Source organism: Epinephelus lanceolatus, chromosome 10, assembly GCF_041903045.1.
Source record: "Epinephelus lanceolatus isolate andai-2023 chromosome 10, ASM4190304v1, whole genome shotgun sequence".
NCBI lineage: Eukaryota > Metazoa > Chordata > Actinopteri > Perciformes > Serranidae > Epinephelus > Epinephelus lanceolatus.
Window position 1 is genome coordinate 5839122 of NC_135743.1, and position 19238 is coordinate 5858359.

Below are 19238 nucleotides of genomic sequence, written 5' to 3' on the forward strand. Positions count from 1 at the left end.
ATGTCTTGTTATTTATTCATCATGAGACAACTGACTTGTGTTTGTTTGCAACCATCTGGCACTAATGGTTATTTTGATCATTGATTATCTATAGTCCAATTTAAGTTGGGGTTGTTAAGCTTAAAATCAAAGTGTTCTTTTGAATAAATGAGTTTTGTTGCATCTGAAACAAGAGGCAATCTCTGGGTCTGAAAATTAAGCCTGAAGTGCCAAAAACTGCAGTTCTTTGAACGGCCACTCGATGCTGGCTCTAAGAGTGAGTTGATCTCCATAGACCCTGGGAGTGTGGGAAAAATCGATACTAAAAAAAAAAAAAAAAATATATATATATATATATATATATATATATTTGGATATATATATATATATATATACAACGATTTTGTATATATATATATATATATATATATATATTTTTTTTTTTTTTTTTTTTTTTAGGGCATTTTTGCCTTTAATTGATAAGATAGTGAAGTGTGAAAGGGGGAGAAAGAGAGGGAGAGACATGCAGCAAAGGGCCACAAGCTGGAGTCGAACCCGGGCCGCTGCAGCAACAGCCTTGTACATGGGGCATCTGCTCTATCCACTAAGCCACCGACGCCCTGTTAGCATGACAATATTGCATCAATACACGAATGCCAAGTATCATTTTTTATGATATAAATTATTGATATTGCAAATACAATAAAACTTTTGGTAGACTTTTAGAATGATAAATCCAACTGTTTTTTTAAGTCCCCTAGACACATGTTGCTGCGATAAAAATGATTGATGAGGGATGAATGAACTGAAAAATTCAGTATCTTATTAGTTAAAACAGATCTTGACAAAGATTTTCTTTAGGGACATAATATGCAGTTGAAAAAAGGTAATAACTTGCAATATATTGTATCGTATTACTCAGCATATAGCAAGACTTTTAAAATTGCAATTTTATCCTCCAGAGACCCTGTGTCCTCATATGAGGACATCACATTTTGGGTTTACTTGACCTTATACTTCTGCTTAACTGAGGACTCATTCATGGACACTTTTTTGTGCCATCTAGTGAGAGCTCATACACTAGTCCATGTAAAAACAAGATGGCAGCCATCTCTGCCAAGTCAGTCTGCAGTCCACCCCAACACAAACGTGGACAAGGTCCAAAACCTGATCACATTTTATGATTGAAAATTATTTATTTATGATTTATAACGTTAGTAGTTTGATATGGCAACAAATTTCACCACTTTTGACAACAGTAACAAGATAAGACACTGTTAACTAGAAAGTACTCATTTGAGGACATTGGGACTTTATTAACGTCTTGTATGAGGACAGTGGGACTTAATTATTGTCAACAGTATTTAGTTTTTTTATACTTATCAGGTCCTACTGATCCCAACTTGCTGGGAGAAATTAAAAATGCATACCAAACAAAAGTTCCCAGGAGGATATTGTATTGTGACTTGAGTTTCGTGATGATATCGCATCGTAAAGGCTCTAGTGATTCCCACCCCTAATAAACCCCTCATGTTAAAATCCTCAACTTAACAGCAGAAATTCTTTTTCTTCAGGTGTACAGGTGTGATCAGTGTGTCCTTTAAACTACTCCCTGCTGATTCAACCTCTAAAAATGTTTTCTTCTCTCATTTATATTTATCTCTCATATTTTTATGCAAAGCAGCCGATGAAGTTCAGTAGCCTACATACAGAAGAAGAGCATGGCTACGTATGAAAAACGGATTTGAGTTCTGAGTTTTAAATCAGAATGCTGACTCTAATAAAGTTTCACAAGTGCAGGTGACGTTCACTTGTTTTCTCTTATTTAACCAAACCAGGTTTTAATGTTTGTTGTTTTTGTGACAGAAATGCTTTGATTAATCTCCATCAGTTGTTTTATTTCCTCTGACTGTTTTGTGCTCAATATGGTATTTTCATAAAACTAAGCTGTCTATAGGAGAGGACAGAAATACTTTTGAAACTGGCGCAAAATGACCAGAGAAAAACGAGAAACAGCGCTGTCTTTGCTCAAGAAGTAGAAAACCTACAACTACCAGAATGCAATGCGCCGCTGGTGGATGACGTAATGCGAGCTTGGACATTTATCCATTGAAAACAATATGGCGGCTGGCTGGTAACAGACAAGCTTGAATTACAGTTAAACGGTGAGATACAATATGCTTCTAAAAACATTTTATGTGAGAAATAGACAACAGAACAGAATGTTGGTCAATATTTGACCAGTAATGTGAAGTTTTACAGTTTAATCTCAGTTTTTCAGCCTGTTTTTACAAAACATGAAACAGTATGGCTGCTACTGTTAACAAAGTGTCATAGTTCAGCCAAACACTGCACTAAAATATATTTCAGGTGAGAAATAGACAACACAGTAACTGAATCGGTCACGTGGGTTCTTATCCCGTTGTGTAGAAGTGAAGAGAAAACCTTGTTTATGTATTTTTAACTTGACAATGAACATTCAACTGTTTTTTACATTTACTATGACTACTACTACCAATAACAATATAAAATGGTGTTTGAGTGCAGAGCAGCTTTATGTGAGACTAAACAGTGACATCTCGAGTTTCTTCATGACTTCAAGGTAACACGGTGAGTAAATGTTTTATATGTGATCATTTTGCAGGTGAGGTATTCTTTTAAACCAGTGGAGGTCAGATTTACAGGAAAAGAAGCAGTCTCACAGATCTGCTTTTATTTTGATCAAATGACTCTAAATGGGAATAAAATCAATAATCGATCCTGTAAAACTGATCAATTGGTTGAAGTCTCTCTGAAACAGAATCATAATAAAGAGGTTTTTGTCCCGCTGAAAGACTCAGAGTCCTGATCCGCCTTCAGCTGATCCAGTACTTGTTTCCACACTTTGACAGTGTTCAGGTACAAAATGTGACATCATTTAAATTCTGTCCTCTGATTGGCTACTGTTAGTCTCCTGCAGGCTGGTTGTTGGTGGCGGGGTCCGCCTCATGCTCCGCGCTGTGAGGATCCTGCCTGGCAGACAGTCGGTCCGGAGATCGCAGCGAAGCGTCACTCTTCGTCCTGCGGCAGCAGGCGGCGAGGTCAGCCCTGAAGGATGGCGTGTAGAAGCCGTAGATGACGGGGTCGCAGCAGGTGTTCAGGTTCCCGAATAGAAAGAGGGCGTGGTGTACGTACTCAGGTGTGACGCGCAACATGTCGGGCTGGAACCAGTACCAAATCCCCAGCAGGTAGTACGGAGTCCAGCACACCACAAAGGACAGCACGATGACCACAGTCATCTTCAGAGTCTTCATGCGAGCCTTTGGGATGATGTCAGTGCCACTGCGACGCAGGTACGACTCACCTGCTGAGAGAGGGAGGGGCTCCATTAGTGATGTCACACTGTGTCAGTGTAGCACATGTGTGTCTCTTAGGTGCTGCAGGATGTACAGGTATGTTACAGGTGTGTCTTACCTTTGTCTCTCAGGTGCTGCAGGTGGATGTGCAGCAGGATGCGGCTGTAGCAGCAGCTCATCACCAGCAGGGGGACGACGTACAGCGTGATGAAGTGAAACATGTTGTAAACAGTTTCCTGCCAGCGGTGGCTGAAGCTGCCGTGAGTGGCACACTGAGTGAAGTCCACGGCCTCCACCCTGATCGTCCGGAAGATAAACAGCTGCAGGGAGACAGACAGAGGATTCAGGTGGAGTCCAGGTAAGGCTTATTAAGATTCTCAGAGCAGGCCATCAGTCCTGATGGACTAAAAAATTGCGTTTGCTGTTGCAGAGTAGTTTTACAGAAATGTAAAAGAACACATGGTGTTTCTGCAGAAACTTTAATTTGAACACATTCAGCTGCAGTTTAATAATTAAGAGATCATCTGCTGATGAGACAAACAACTCTATTATTAGATCCCAGAGTATAATTTATTTATTGTAAATGATTCTGGTTTCCTCCCAACTTGACTTCCAGTGTGACTCCTGATGAACTGGTTCATAAACGGTGTTTCTGCTGCTGTATTCAGTGAAACTAAACAGTTTGTTTGAGCTGTGTTTTCCAGTTGGTGGCCGCTTAGCATTGTTAGCATTCTTTATAAAAATCAAGGGGAGCAGTTAGCTCGAGCTAACAGCAGGAGGTCTCACACGTTTAATCTCTCCATCAGAAACCAGAACATTCCTGCAGGGATTTCAGGTTCTTTCACCTGATGGAGAAACTTTCACCTGCATCAGAGAACAGGAAGACTTTGATAATAATGATAATGATAATGATATATGTGTACTTGTGTGCATCCACTGATAAAATAATCTGCAGCTGAACACTTGATCACATGAAGGCTCTTCTGTAATCAGACAGGAAGATGAACAGATCACCTTCACTTTGTCCTTTGGTGCAGCTCACCAGATTATCATATCATAAATATTAATGTTAAATATTAATATTAAAGACAGACTCATGTGAAGCTCTCAGCTGCTTTGTAACTATTCTGTAGCTGCTGGATGAAATATTTAGAAGATGAGAGGAGAAAAAAACAGCCACAGAGCTGTGTGCGTGTGTGTGTGTATTATGTAAATAACAAACCTCAGCAGTGACGAGTGTGGTTTATGTGTGGTATATGTGTTTGCCCTTGACAACAGGTAACACGTGCCACCTGTCGTCACCTCTCATCAAGTGTTACCTGTGGTTACTTGTTACCTCTCGTCACCTGTTGCCTGTGGTCAGTTTTTATTTGTGATTACATATTACTTGTGCTCACATGTTATCTGTGGTTAGGTACTACCTGTTGTCATGTGTTACCTGTGGTCACTTATTATCTGTGGTCGAGTGTTACCTGTGGTCACCTGTCAGTTACCTGTGATCACGTGCTTGTGGTCAAATGTTACCTGCAGTCACATGCCACCTGTGGTCAAGTGTTATCTGGGGTCACGTCCTACCTGTCGTTACGTGTTACCTGTGGTCAAGTGCTACCTGTTGCCACGTGCTACTTGTGATCACGTGCCTGTGGTTAAATGTTTCCTGCAGTCACGTGCCACCTGCGGTCAAGTGTTACCTGGGGTCACATCCTACCTGTCGCCACCAGTTACCTGTGGTCAAGTTTTACCTCTCATCAGGTGTTACCTGTTTTCACACTTAACTTGTGGTCACCTGTTACCTGTGGTGATGCAAGCACCAGGCTGAAGCTCCAGGCCAGCAGCAGCATGCGTCGGTTCCTGCGGTGCGCGTTCAGGGCGTCCAGCGGGTGCAGAATGGCGTGCTGGCGATCGAGGCTGATGACAACAAGGATGAAGGCAGAGGCGTGCATGGCGAACAGCTTCAGGAAGCAGAGCAGCTTACAGAGCACGTCTCCTCCATACCACTGCACTGTAACGTTCCACACGGCATCCAGAGGCATCACCACAAATGTCATCATCAGGTCAGCTGACGCCAGGCTCAACATTAGCGGCCGCAGGTGAGACGCCAGACGCCGACCACGCCCACACCACACGCTGGCAAATAGGGCGAGGTTACTGCAGGCAGCAAACAGGAAGAGGATGAACGTGGCTCCGACGCGGAACTGAGCAGCACGGGTGAAGGTGGGGGCCTCCCAGTCTGTGAGAGGGGGGAACTGGGAGGTGTTGGGAGAGGGGGACCAGTTACCTGACATCCTGCAGAGAAGAAGAAGAAGGTCATGAGTGATGTCACAGCTGGTGTGTGGACACTTTAAAGGAATAGTCCCAACACTTAGGTGAATGTTTCAGAAAGACATCAGTCTCATCTGTACGTGTCTAGAGGTCTATTTGATTTGTTGTCACGGCAACCGTGAGGCAGCAGACCTATGTAATATGTGCTTGCATCCATTTGATTGGCCGTTGCTAAGTCTTACTGGATGTCACATTGTGTTGCAGCAAAGGTTGAATCAGACGACCAGCGCTGAGACTGTCAACAGACTGAGGTTACGGTCATACGTGAGCCAGTGACCATTTGTGTGACACAGGTCGAAAGTTTTTTTTTGTTTTGTTTTAGCATTAAGGGCCCATGTCCACATAGCGTTTTTTTTTTTTTTTTCAGAGCGCTCTGGCTTTCTTGTGCAGCCGCTTCAAGCACTTCTAGAAAAACTTTTCAGAAAGGCGCTGGTAACATCACTGCTGCTCCTTCAGCTGGGCTACTGTCTAACCAACAGAAAAGCCCAGTGGTGGTAAATGTTGTGCTTTCATCACTGTATGTGTTGTAGGCTTGTTGTTAACTGTGTAGTCCACCCTCTATTAGTGTAGCATCACGTTAGCTCGCTAGCTAATGTTAGTGTCAAGATACAAAACCCATGCATTGCACGTCATTAAAAAAAAAGTGCAGAGAGTGCTTTTTAAAGAAGTGCTGCGATGAAGTGCTCCCCAGCGCCCTGCCACTGCTTTTCTGCTGTTTTTCTTCTCTTTTAGCTTAGGATGTCTCGTTACCTCTCAAACTTATCATGTGGTCCGGAGCCCCAGGTTGAGAACCACTGCTGTGAACTATAACAGCAGACACAGTGTGACTGGAGCCGAGCTCAGGTGTTCCTGTTTTTATTTGATCTTGTGCGACTGAAGCAGAATTGCCCGCTGAGCTCTGATTGGATGCCTGTGTACCACCAGTCTGCCTGTCTGTTTATCTAGCAGCCAACAGTCCATCAGCTCTTATTGTGACAGAGACTTCCTGTCAGTCTGTGCTGATTAAAGATCAGAGATTAGAGTCTCGTTTGCGCACAAAGACTCTGTGGAGAACCTGAGCGGTTACCATGGTAACTGATTCACACCGACCAATGAGGAGTCGGCTGACTGCTGTTTCGGCTGTTCAAGTGTTAATTAAAGGTCCTTTGGCAGAAATGGAAGATAACATTCATAATTCTATTTTCATTAGTTTATAATCACTACATGCAGAGCGGGTCCTCTTCCATGGAGTCCACAGTGTTGTTTCTACAGTAGCCCAGAATGGACAAACAAAACACTGACTCTAGATAGGGCCATTCATGAGAGAAGTCTCTGTTCTGCAGCCTCACTGCTAGATGCCTCTAAATCCTGCACACTGGACATTTAAAGAGCTCATTAGCACTGCGATGATCCTTCACTGGCTCATTAATGACTTCATGTTGTTGATGCTGTTCTCTCTGATCAGTGATCAATAAAACATGCAAACAGGTCCTTCAGAATAAAAGCTGGGAAATACAATTCCATAAATAAAATTTACACCTGAGACAGAATACAACAAATATCATCTATCAAATTCAGGTGATATTGATTCCTCTGACAGGAACACACACACACACACACACACACACACACACACACAGAGGTCAGGTTACAGCAAAAAGCTCTCTGCAGTTATTTTTGGCCGCAGGATCCTGTGTGTGTGTGTGTGTGTGTGTGTGTGTGTGTTGATGTCACCTTGGCAACCTCCACCTTGCTGCAGACCAGCAGAGTTGATAGGCTGAAATTACCCCCCTGAATCATGAGCCTCCCTCACACACATTTCCAGTAAATCACAGCGATAACCTTTCAGGCGCTGCTCATCAGTTTCACTATTCACACGTACACATTCAGGAACATCTATCCATCCTGAACCTGTTCTCACAGGCCATGGGGGTGCTGGAATAATTGGGGAGGAGACAGGCCAGCAGGTGGTGGTCATGCCAACTGCCATAAAACTCAATAGAAGAAGAGGATGGGGCGAGGCCGGGTGTGCGTGTATGTGGCGGAAGACATCTGTTATTGTTCAGAGGAACATGGCGGCTGAGGAGTTTTTCTGTCCAATGCCAGTGTTCCTGTCATGTATTTGATATTCAACCAGTTTGCGAGACAAGTAATGCTGCTTATAATCCTACACAGGTCGCAGATTCAAGTATGTCTTCAGCTGAGTCTTATTATAGTTTTTGCTCACTTCACAACGTAACCCTTTACGTGCTCGTCCCTGCAATGTTACTGCTTTCATTCACAACACAGTCATACTGGTATCTTCTCTGAAATGTTACTTGGTCTTGAGGTGGGGGATTGGAGGTGCAGATTTCCCTGAATATCAGTCCCTGCTTCCATTCACACACGACCCCATGCAGTGAATGTTTCTTTTCAGGGATAGACTGCATGTGTGAACAGGGATGATGTAATGACATCACACTATCTCGCCTCTAAGTCGGCAATGGAGGTAGTATCAGCACTGAATTAATATCTGTGTAACAGAGACAGCTGGCAGGAAGGGACGAGTGTGACGCACTGATGACATGTTACATGTGTGACCCACTGCCAGGAGATTGAAAAAGCAGCTAGCAGCAGTTAGCAGCTAACTCGAAGAAGGACAGCAGCTGAAAATGTCTGCAAACTGTGAAAACAGCTGGGTCCAGGAGCTCCTTACTCTCCAAGCAGAGGACAAGATCAGCCTCCATATAACAGAGACAGTAAATTATTGTTCTTAGATTATCTTTTGGCTTTAGTAGACAGGAGAGTCTAAGCATGAACGGGGGAGAGAAAGGGGATGACATGCACCAAAGAGCCGCAGGCTGGAGTTGAGCCTACGGCAGCTGCGGCAAGGACATTGCCTTCGTATGTGGGACGCCTGCTCTACCCACTAAGCCTCCGGGCACCCTGGTACATGATTGTTAATGCCATTGTTATTTTTTAAAAAGCGCTCCTTATGCCTATGTTATATGTCACCCTAGAGGCCGATGCTGTTGTCATACACATCACGCCGGTCGTGCGTGTTTTGCTTCTGTGATGCCGACATGCTGTTTAAAACCACACACTGGAGCAGAATGATACTGTTGTTTGGTTCTGTATAAAAATGCAAAGACGGCGTAAGTAACTTACTTTGCAGTGGCCCTATAGTGCAATCTCTGTGTTATAAGCGCTTTTGTCACACCAGTTAAATCCAGGACCCAGGGAGGCCTCCATGTTTGTCTGGTGAAACACAGAAAATTGAAGATGAACCACAACAGTTTTGTTCCACAATCTGCCCAATCACAGCCTTCTTCCCCTCATTTAAAGAATCCACATCAGAGCCTCGTACGGACCAGGTCAGTCAGACCTCATCCTGACAGGACTCCCTCACATTTTTATCAATGAACTTTCAAAACTTCTCCATAACTTTCCCATAATATTTTACCCCATTTTCATGACTGTATTTAAGTAGTTTAAAACAGGTAAACCTACATAACGATATAGCCATACATTATTAAAGACATACTTCCCAGGCATCTGCAGATGAGCAAACCGCTATCAAACTTTACTCACTCAGACATTCCTGCCACCAGCTAACTGCATTTGCCACCAGACCAGACCGGCACATACAGCTACTTCACAAAACATTAAGGCCACACCCCTTTTTGAGGGATACAGGACCAAAGACACATGCTAACCAGGCCCCAGGAACGCTGCTCAGCCTTTCAGCCAGCTTTTCTCAGTGGCCACTGGCAGTATTGCAGCAAAAACGTCCCCTGCATCCCAAAAAGCATTTTCCTCATAGACCATCATTATATTTAAAAACAGAGATGTCCGTTAAACTGCTGACAGGACAGTTTGAACCGCAAGCAAGGTCAATTATGACCCTTTCTATTATGAATTTTTTTATCCGTTTTATATTTGTAAAACTTTATGGACCTGAGAAAAACAATTTAAAAATCAGTGAAGTCATTACAATGTAAAGTCTATAAGCCAGCGGGAGAAACACTACGACGCATATTCAGTGGGCTGTATACTGTGCAAGTAAACCAGAAAGCTAGAAACTTTTTTTGGCGTATGTGCCGGGTGAGCAACTCTATTGGAATGGAAAGGTGCCATTTTGCCATCTGGAATCTAGTTATTATTAAAATCTATGATGCTAACTGCTAATGAATATGATGACCTCATCGGTCTGTGATGTCATGAATGTGTCAGCCAATCGACCTGTTTACACAACTTCACGTCAGTTTTAAAGGAACAATTCAACATTTTTATAATTTATTCTTATTCTTATTATTATTATTGTTTTATTAAAGATGAAACAAAGCGTTCATTACTAACAGAGAGCAGCTAGCAGGAGAAGATAATATTGTTTGTACTTTAAACAACTGAAATCTGGTAAAACTAATTTCAGGGCTCATCAGTAAGAACCTGATCAGATCTACAGAATCAGTCAATCAAACATTTAACTTTTCAAACCCATGAAAATACACTTTATGAAATAAAAACTCAAATTAGAGATAAAAATAAATTACTGGCTGAAAGAATGCAAAGGAATATTTTCCTATTTTCAGTTTAAAACATGTTTGATAATGATTGACATATAAATATGAATCAGTCTAACAGTAAACAGCCGTCAGTGTTTATGTCAATGTTAGAAATATACTGTTTTCTTTACAGCTTCATGTCTTCTCATTATTAATTATAGATCATCACACTGATCAGGTTTTGTTCTGTCTATCAGCAAGGCTTTTACTGTGAAAGAGAAAGTGTTGTTACCTGATCAGCAGTTCTGAATGTTTCTCTTCTTCATGTTCTCTGTTCAGGAACCCACAGAGGACCCCGAAGAACCCTGGAGAACAAAACGCGATCAGATCTGGATCAGTGTTGACTGCAGCAAGCTTCTGAAACACTGAGGAGAAGCCTTCAGACGGCAGCGCAGGGAGGAGGAGCTCAACGAGTGTGTGCGCAGTGTGTGTGTGTGTGTGTGTGTGTGTGTGTGTGTGTGTGTGTACAGTGTGTGTGTGTGTGTGTGTGTGTGTGTACAGTGTGTGTACAGTGTGTGTGTGTGCAGTGTGTTAGTCTGCTGATTCAGGTTGAATTTCATGCTGTGAAAATCCTCCTGTTCCTGATTTAATAATCTGCAGCCTGAAGGTGAAACTGATCTGAAATATCACATTAATCAATGAGTCTCCTGATGTATCACAACTGTTCTGTGTATGTTTGTATTAGAATCTGTTTTTTAGCAACACCACTTAATTCTGTTTTTCTCCTCCTGCAAATTAATGTTTTCAACACTCAATTTTCTTGACGTTTTGGACACTCTGTTCTTGATGCTCTCTATGTTTTCGATGTTCTCAACACTCTTGACGCTCAAAACGTTCGTGATGCTCTTGTTGGTCTTGATGCTCTTGATGTTTTCAGGGTGTTCTTTAACTTCTTTATGTTCTAAATGCTCTTGACGCTGTCAGTATTCTTGAAGCTCTTGATGTACTTGATGCTCTCTATGTTTTTGATGTTCTCAACACTCTTGAAGCTCCAAATATTCAGAACACTCTTAAAGCTCTCAATATTTCAATGATGTCAACACTCTCGACACTCGCAATGTTTTTGGCGTTCTCAACACATTTGACACTGTTAACATTCTTGATACTCTTGATGGTCTTAATACTCTTAATGTTTTCAGCGTTCTCAACACTCTTGATGCTCTCAATGTTTTTGACGCTGCCAATGTTCTCGAAGCTCTTGTTGTTCTTGATGCTCTTGATGTTTTCAGTGCTTGATGTTCTTGAAGTTCTCTACGCTCTTAATACTCTTGACGCTGCCAATGTTCTTGAAGCTCTTGTTGTTCTTGATGCTCGATGTTTTCAATTCTTGATGTTCTTGAAGTTCTCTATGCTCTTAATGCTCTTGACGCTGTCAGTGTTCTTGAAGCTCTTGTTTTTGATGCTCTCTATGTTTACGACATTCTCAACACTCAACACTCTTGACACTCTTAATGTTCTCAGCGCTCTTGATGTTCTAGATAATCTCAGTATTTTCGGCAATCTCAATGCTCTTTATTCACTTGATGTTTTTGGCATTCTACAGACTTGATGCTCTAAATTTCTCAACGCTCTTGTTGATCTTGAAGCTCTTGATGTAATTGATGCTCTCTATGTTTTCGATGCTCTCAACACTCTTGAAGCTCCGAACATTCGGAACACTCTTAAAGCTCTCGATATTTTCAATGATGTCAACACTCTTGATGCCACAATGTCTTTGCTGTCCTCAACACTTTTGACACTGTTAACATTCTTGACACTCTTGATGGTCTTCATACTCCCAATTATTTCGGCGTTCTCAACCCTCTTGATGCTCTCAATGTTTTTGATGCTGCCAATGTTCTTGAAGCTCTCTATGTTTTTGGTGTTCCCAGCACTCTTGATGTTGTCGATACTCTTAAATGTTTTGGGTGTTCTCAACACTCTTTATGCTCTTGGTGTTTTCGACATTCTAAACACTCTTGATGCTCTTTTTGTTCTTGAAGTTCTTGACCCTCTCAGTGCTCTTGACACTCGTGATGTTCTTGGCCATCTCAAAGTTCTCTACATTCCCGGTGTTCTTTTAAAGGCACTTACCTTATAGTGAAAGTGAAAGACCCAGAATGTGAAGATAGAATTATTCTTTATTTTAGATCATGTTCCTCTCTGACAACAGTTACACATGTAACAACATTCATCATCATGTGTGCACATTTACATCTATCTCTGAGAACCAATTTGAGTTTTGGACATTGAGAGTGAGGACATTTTTGGAAAGTGAGGACAGTTTGTCTGGTTCTCAACTTTAGACAGACCTTCAGAGGTGTGTTTGAGGGTTCTGACTCTTGAGGTTCAGGAGAATCAGGTTTCGGGTCTAGGGAATGCATTTTGTCAATGAGGGTTCTCATAAGTATAGAAGTACAGGGTTTGTGTGTGTGTGTGTGTGTGTGTGTGTGTGTGTGTGTGTGCTTGATCAGCAGAATAAAGTCTCTGATGTATTAAACATGAGTCAGGATGTATCAGCGGGAAAATAAATCTGATCCTGAGAAAGTTTTTACGGCAGAGATAATCAGCTGATCATCACCAGGAGACGCTGATGTTATTTATATTAATAACAATAACTAGAGACCATCTCACACTGGGATCACTCCAGCTGCAATACAGCAGTCTGTGACTTAAAGTGAATGTGGGCCTGTGGCGTAAAGTGTGGAGACCGCGATCCCCCACACAGACTCACAAGGTTAAAACAGCACCACTGTTGTCGCGGCTGGTGATGATAATAATTATTCCTGTTTCTAAAGGAACGGTCAGTCTGATAAATGACTCACACACATACTGTATCTGTATTTCAGTCTTAAAATCCTCCAGACTTTCCAGACTCTTCATTTGAAGTCCAGATTGAAGGTCAGTAATCAATAAACGATCGATTACAGCATCAGCCTTGTGAGTCTACATCAGTGAACAGAACCGAGACCTCCACCTGGCTACAAGAGCTGTGGTCTCTCTGATGCCACCTGGACTGGTGGGCGGAGCCGCTGCCTCCTGGACCAATGAGGTTTCACTGGGAAAAAACAAAACAAAAAACTATCAGGCTCAGCTCACTTCCTCTTTTATTTGAAGTTTATTTATTAAATGTAGATATAGTAGTTTATGGTGTGATTTGATTGACGGGTGTCAGTTACCTGTCAGTGTGAGGCCGGTCTGACTGGTCTGCCTGGTCTAAACTGGGAACACAGAGACACAAATGTTCATGGTAACAACAGAAATGGGTTCTCAACCTTTGGGTCAGGGCCCATCTGAGGACCTGCAGGTCAGGTCATAGGAGATTAATAAAATGAAATCATTAATAACAGTTGAACTGTATGAATATTAATATGTGTGTTACCTGTGCAGTCCAGGTGCCATGCTCATGTACTCAGGTCCCTCAGTGGCTCCATCTCTTGCTGACCCAGAATGCTCTGCTGCTTCCTGTCTACCTGTGGCCTCCTGCTGTGATCCTGCCAAAGAAAACAAAGTTCTTAGACTGTGGACCTTTGTCTCATCTTCTGTGGTCTTATTCTGCCTGTTTCTACCTGGAATAGGTGAGACTCACCTTGCCCCTCCCCCCTCTGATCATGTGGCTGCTGATTGGACGCTCTGCCTGGACTCTGTGTGACATCACTCTTCCTGTGAGGAGGGTGGAGCAGATTTATAAGGACTGAACTGATCACCAACCACGGCCAGTATTGATAGATTACAGTCTATCACAGTGACATTGAGAGCTGATTGGCTGTTACCTGATCTGCTGTCCGACAGGTGGGCTGAAAGGGTGTGGTCTTGGTGGACGTGGTCTCTGAGTGTGAAAAAAAAAAGGTGAAAGAAAAAAAAAGTCCTGATTAATAAGGACAACATCAAGTGTACAACACACTCCTGTTAATAATTTCTTTGTATTAGATCGGAGGTGTGATGTGGTCTTCTGGTTGGCCAGAGGTGTTGTGTGGTGTTCCGGGTCATGTGATCACACCTGCACACTTTGCTGCAGAGCTGCCGTCAGACGCTCCACCAGTCGATCCCGGATATCACCAGAACTGTCCTGAAAGAGAAGAAAGACCTCTGACTGGTCAGAATGATGTAAGCATTGGTGCAAAATGATCATGTTAATCTCATTGTGACCTCTGGCCTTTGACCCCTTCACATTAACACACAGGTGTGTTTTTACCTTGCAGTGAGACAGAGCCGTCAGAGCCTGTTTGTAGAGCTGAACAGCTTTGTGCTGCTTCCTCTGCTTCAGGAAACACTCGGCTAACGACTCACACACCTGAACCTGAGCCATGTGGTCCTCTGCAGACAGACAGGTGAGAACATTAAAGTGACAGATTCAGACTCGTCTCCTGTTGAATATTTCAGCGTTCTGCTTTTAATGTCAGACTGAATCATTGTGTCCCTCCGGCTGCTGTCAGCTGTTACAGCCTCTATTTAATTTGTTCGTGTTTGATTATTAAATTTGTCGCATGATATGTTTCCTCACAGTTTATAATCTGAAAACAGTGAGACTTTCTGCTTGGCAGCTTTACAGTAATTGTTTCATGTTGTCATGACAACACAGTGATGTTCAAACTGACAGAACAAATGACAGTAACCCACTCTGACTGGTGTTAGGATGGAAATATGAATCTAAAAACAACAACAACAACGGACAAATAAAATATCAATGGAGATAATAGTACTTTTGTTATTCTACATTAATAAACTATAGTAAACTTTGCTAAACATTAATAAATGTGAATAAATAATTCATATATACCCATAAACCTTAATAAACACTAATTAGCATCAGTAAATAATCATTAAGCATTGATACACATTAACATAAACAAAAACATAAATAACACACTATTACCACACATTCATAAAAGCTAAAAACCATTACTAAACATCAATAAATGTAAATAATGAGAACCAACCAAAACAGTATTAATTAACAAAAATAATTATAAATACACATTAATAAACACTAATTATTTATCAATAAACAATTATAAATGTTGCTCAACATTAATAAATGTGAATGAAATTAATAAACACCAAGAAAACCTAATACACATTAATAAAGACCAATAAACATTAAACATGAATAGACATGAATAAACAGTAATAAACATCAATGCACTTCAACAAATATTTATAAACATATATTACATATTAACGTAATTCATGAAAGCAAAAAAAAAAACACAGATAAACAATAAGCATAAGCACTAATTAATAAACGCTAATAAATATTGGTTAAGACTAATTATCATAAAAAAACATTAATAAAAACTAATTGGCATTAATATATTGTTATAAACATTAATACGCACTAATATACATTAACATAAACACAAATAACATATTATTTACACATTAACACACATTCATAAAAACTAAAACAAAAAACAAATAAATATTGATTAACAAAATACACATGGATAATAAATAATAAACACCAATTAATATTTGTTAACACTAATAATCATGATTTAACATTAGTTAACAATAATAAATAGTAATAAACAGTGATAAAGAAGTTACTAATGTTACCTGTGTCTCTGAATCCCTGCAGAGCGTGCAAGAAGCTCTCTGCTGCCTCCTCTTCATCACCCAGCTGACTGCAGGCAAACGCCAGGTTACTGAAACACCGAGCCTGGTCGCCACGGTAACCCAGAGAGCCTGTGTACACACACAAATACACATATATATCCGCCTGCACAGTATATTATTACATGATATGATATTGAACGTGTGCAGTGCATTATGGGACCTCACAGTGAACACTGGTGTGATTGTTTTCTTTAAAGAGTTCAGGGATGGCTTTCTGCTCTGAGATAATGGATCAGTACAGAACCTGACTGACAGGTGATCAGTGTGATTGCTCGACAGGTGACTTAACAGGTGACTCACCGTAGAGTCCAGCAGCCAGCCTGTGGTACTCCACAGCAGGTGTGAACTGGCCCAGAGAGTTCAGAGCGGCTCCCAGGTTGTGCAGCACTTTGGCCAGCAGAGGGGGATGCTGAGCTGTGGGGCCCAGAGCCTGCTGGAAACACTGCACCGCCTCCTGGAAACACCTGAGCTGACAGTAAGACACGCCCACTGACAGGTACAGCTCACCTGGACAACAATCAATAAGTTATAATCAATAAGTCAATTATGATGATGTCATATATTAAAATCATATTGTTTGTAAATGTTCTTTTGTAATTTCATGCTGTGTTTAGTAAAATGAAATGTAAGATGATGTAATACCCAGAATCCTCGGGTCGGTGATGCTGTTTGTCAAACTCAGACACTCTGCCAGCACGCCAATGATGTCATCATGACTGAACTGATCTGATTGGAGCATGTGACTTCCTGCCTCTTTGAGGGCTGTGGCTGCAGAATCCAACATGTCTGCCACTCTGTAACTCTCTGCAGCCCTCAGGAAACCCTGAACCGCCAGAGACCAGTCCTACAACACACACACACACACACACACACACCCCTGTCACACCTTTCACCTGACATCTCGCAGGTCACCTGTTAACCCCTGTTCTGTTGCTCTGGTCCTGTTCCAGGTTCTGACCTGTGCTCTGCTGTAGCAGCGGCTCATCTCCATGCAGGCGTCTCCCTCGCTGCCTCCGTCTCCCTGTGATCTGTACAGCTGAGCTGCCTGCAGGAAGTAGGCAGATGCCTCTTGGCTCTGCCCCAGTGCATTGTGGGCCAGGGCCAGGTTGAACTGGAGATCTGGGAGCCGGTCGGCCTTCGGACCAGGTTGAGCCTGACACAGGAGGTCCAGACCCTTCTTAGGCTGTCCCGCCTCCACGTAGGCTGCACCAAGGTTAAAGGAACAGGCCCGGACGACCCGAGAGTCCTGCAGCTGATGAGAAGCAGAGCATCATGGGAAATTAATTACACTCACAAGGGTTTAGGGAGTCCTGAAGGTACTGCTGTTGTTACTGTTAGTGACCTTTGACCTCAGCAGTCTCACCTGCTGGTGACCTTTAACCTTAGCAGTCTCACCTGTTGGTGACCTTTAACCTTAGCAGTCTCACCTGTTGGTGACCTTTAACCTTAGCAGTCTCACCTGTTGGTGACCTTTTACCTCAGATGTCACACCTGTTGGTGACCTTTAAACTTAGCAGTCTTATCTGCTGATGATGACCTTTAACCTCAGTAGTCTCACCTGTTTGTGACCTATGAGCTCAGCAGTCTTTCCTTTTGGTGCCCTTTAACCTCAGTAGTCTCACCTGTGGGTGACCTTTGACCTCATCAGTCTCACCTGTAGGTGTCCTTTGACCTCATCAGTCTCACCTGTAGGTGACCTTTGACCTCATCAGTCTCACCTGTAGGTGTCCTTTGACCTCATCAGTCTCACCTGTCCTGCAGCCTTCAGAGCGTTGTTGAAGTAGCTCAGAGCGTCTTCAGTACGTCCCTCCTGCAGAGCTCTGTGACCAGCGGATGTTAACTCCTCAATGTCCACATCCTGTACCTCCTTCCTCCTCACCTCCCGCTCCCTCCTCTTCCTCCTCCTCCTCTCCTTCACCTCATCATCACCTGGAGGAGACGCATCAGACGCCATGTTGGACCTGCAGGAGAAAAAGTAACTTTACTCACAGAGTCATAGGAAACACATACAGATATGAAAACATCAAACCTGATGAATGTCCTTTTAAATGATCAAATTAGTGGTTTGGTTTGGTTTGTTAAATATTATATTAACAAATCATTCTCACCTCAAGGTTCATTTATCAGTATCTACTCTCCTGATGAAGAACATGTGATATGACTGAACAGCTACTTAAAGTTTCAGAAGTTAAAGTTTTGGAGTCGGCCGCGGTTTCGAGCTCAAACGTTTATACTGCTGTGAAACAGATGAGATTTCGATTGATGAAGCTAAAAACTAAGCTAACAGCGCCCTCTGCTGGAGGAATAAGCACATGAACATATAACTGGATTCTCCAGAGAAGCCGCTTACCAAATAAATCTCAACTGTAGGAGATATGAAATAATAATAATATAATATTATTTTACTGCTCAGTCCTGACACAGAAACCTTTGTCTTCTATCCCAGGCCTGGCAAAGAAATTCAGCCACAAAAAAGGTTCCCTTTCTGAAGCAAAACTCAAATTTTTCATGATCATCCAACCAAAAGAAATCAAAATGAATAGAGTTCACTTTTACCAAAAAGTACATTCCTCATGTGTAAGATATAGTGTCAGGTGAAATGTAAAAGTAGTAGTAGTTATAATCTTAAATAATAATCCAGTATAACATAGATTATAGCAGTAAAACTGTGTATCAGATGTATAGGTGGAACAGTATGATACAGTATACTAAAGTATTTTATGTATATTATATAATATCAGCAATAATGATCATGTCTTACACTTTTTCAGTTGTGTTTATGTTTCATATCTATTACTTTTGCTGTAACATCTAATTATTTACCATTAAATCCAAATATTTCTCTTCTATATGAACCCTCTCTGATCTTTATGTTTGCATATCCTGCGCTAAACTCGCAATGTAAAACAGTTACAGTTCATATTTGTTATATTTCTATAGTATCTTTTTCATATCTTTATTGTATCTTTATTCTTTTTTGTATTTTTATGTTTTGTTCCTCCTAATATGCTCCAAACACCGAGGCAGCTTCCTTATAAATAAAAACCTCCATGGCAGTAAACAGTAAACATTAGCTGCTGTTAGCCGCCTTCAGCAGCTCACAGTGAAACAACACTTACTGTCTCCAGGTGAAGATGAAGATGAAGATCTTCCATACTGAGCTGTTCAGATATCATTAACAGTTTTTATGTAAGATCGATATGGTTTTGGAGTCAAGTGTTTAATGAAGAAGCTAGAAACATCTGCTGTGTGCCATGGCTGACTGTAGGTGACTCCGTTGCTATGGCAACATCGAAACGACCACACAGGAAACGAATTAGAAGATAAAAAGAAAAAATAAATAATTAAAAAAACGATCTAACAAAGAGTGTGATGTCTAAAATGCGACCCTAGTCCATGTTAAAAACTTACCATAAGTGTTTTTAATCTAACGACAGGGAAATACAGAGACCACAATCCAACGCGACAACGTTCTGACCAA

General features: G+C 41.7%; 2 protein-coding genes across 4 annotated transcripts; both read right to left on the reverse strand.

The window, feature by feature from the left end:
- Positions 1-2230: 2230 nt before the first annotated feature.
- Positions 2231-10499, reverse strand: LOC117265552 (gonadotropin-releasing hormone II receptor-like). 3 transcript variants are annotated; one of them, XM_033640094.2, is made up of 5 exons: positions 10392-10499; positions 8763-8852; positions 5108-5600; positions 3433-3634; positions 2231-3325 (listed from the first exon to the last, which is right to left on the reverse strand). In XM_033640094.2, the coding sequence occupies exons 3-5, from the start codon at positions 5597-5599 to the stop codon at positions 2925-2927; spliced, it is 1095 nt and encodes a 364-aa protein (XP_033495985.2). In that variant the 5' UTR covers position 5600; positions 8763-8852; positions 10392-10499; the 3' UTR covers positions 2231-2924. The 3 variants fall into 3 exon arrangements, with proteins under 3 accessions (XP_033495985.2, XP_078027492.1, XP_033495986.2); XM_078171366.1 differs by having other exon boundaries at positions 2231-3322; positions 10392-10498; XM_033640095.2 differs by lacking the exon at positions 8763-8852 and having other exon boundaries at positions 10392-10492.
- A 1762-nt stretch (positions 10500-12261) lies between these two features.
- On the reverse strand, positions 12262-19233 carry ttc24 (tetratricopeptide repeat domain 24). The gene is made up of 13 exons (XM_033640798.2): positions 18877-19233; positions 17508-17718; positions 16716-17009; positions 16400-16601; positions 16058-16264; positions 15698-15826; positions 14334-14455; positions 14139-14207; positions 13912-13967; positions 13728-13801; positions 13521-13632; positions 13318-13359; positions 12262-13196 (listed from the first exon to the last, which is right to left on the reverse strand). The coding sequence occupies exons 2-13, from the start codon at positions 17709-17711 to the stop codon at positions 13085-13087; spliced, it is 1623 nt and encodes a 540-aa protein (XP_033496689.1). The 5' UTR covers positions 17712-17718; positions 18877-19233; the 3' UTR covers positions 12262-13084.
- Between the last annotated feature and the right edge of the window lie 5 nt (positions 19234-19238).

What these genes read in the sequence shown, in the direction of transcription:
- ttc24 (XM_033640798.2), bottom strand. Translation starts at nt 17,711, where the DNA reads ATGGCGTCTGATGCGTCTCCTCCAGGTGATGATGAGGTGAAGGAGAGG. An exon ending in CCTGTCGGACAGCAGATCAG is followed by an intron (nt 13,802 to 13,911) that starts GTAACAGCCAAT and finishes CCCTCCTCACAG; the next exon opens with GAAGAGTGATGTCACACAGA. An exon ending in GACCGGCCTCACACTGACAG is followed by an intron (nt 13,197 to 13,317) that starts GTAACTGACACC and finishes GTTTTTTCCCAG; the next exon opens with TGAAACCTCATTGGTCCAGG.
- LOC117265552 (XM_033640094.2), bottom strand. Translation starts at nt 5,599, where the DNA reads ATGTCAGGTAACTGGTCCCCCTCTCCCAACACCTCCCAGTTCCCCCCT. An exon ending in TGGTGCTTGCATCACCACAG is followed by an intron (nt 3,635 to 5,107) that starts GTAACAGGTGAC and finishes GTCTCCCTGCAG; the next exon opens with CTGTTTATCTTCCGGACGAT. An exon ending in GCAGCACCTGAGAGACAAAG is followed by an intron (nt 3,326 to 3,432) that starts GTAAGACACACC and finishes TCCCTCTCTCAG; the next exon opens with CAGGTGAGTCGTACCTGCGT.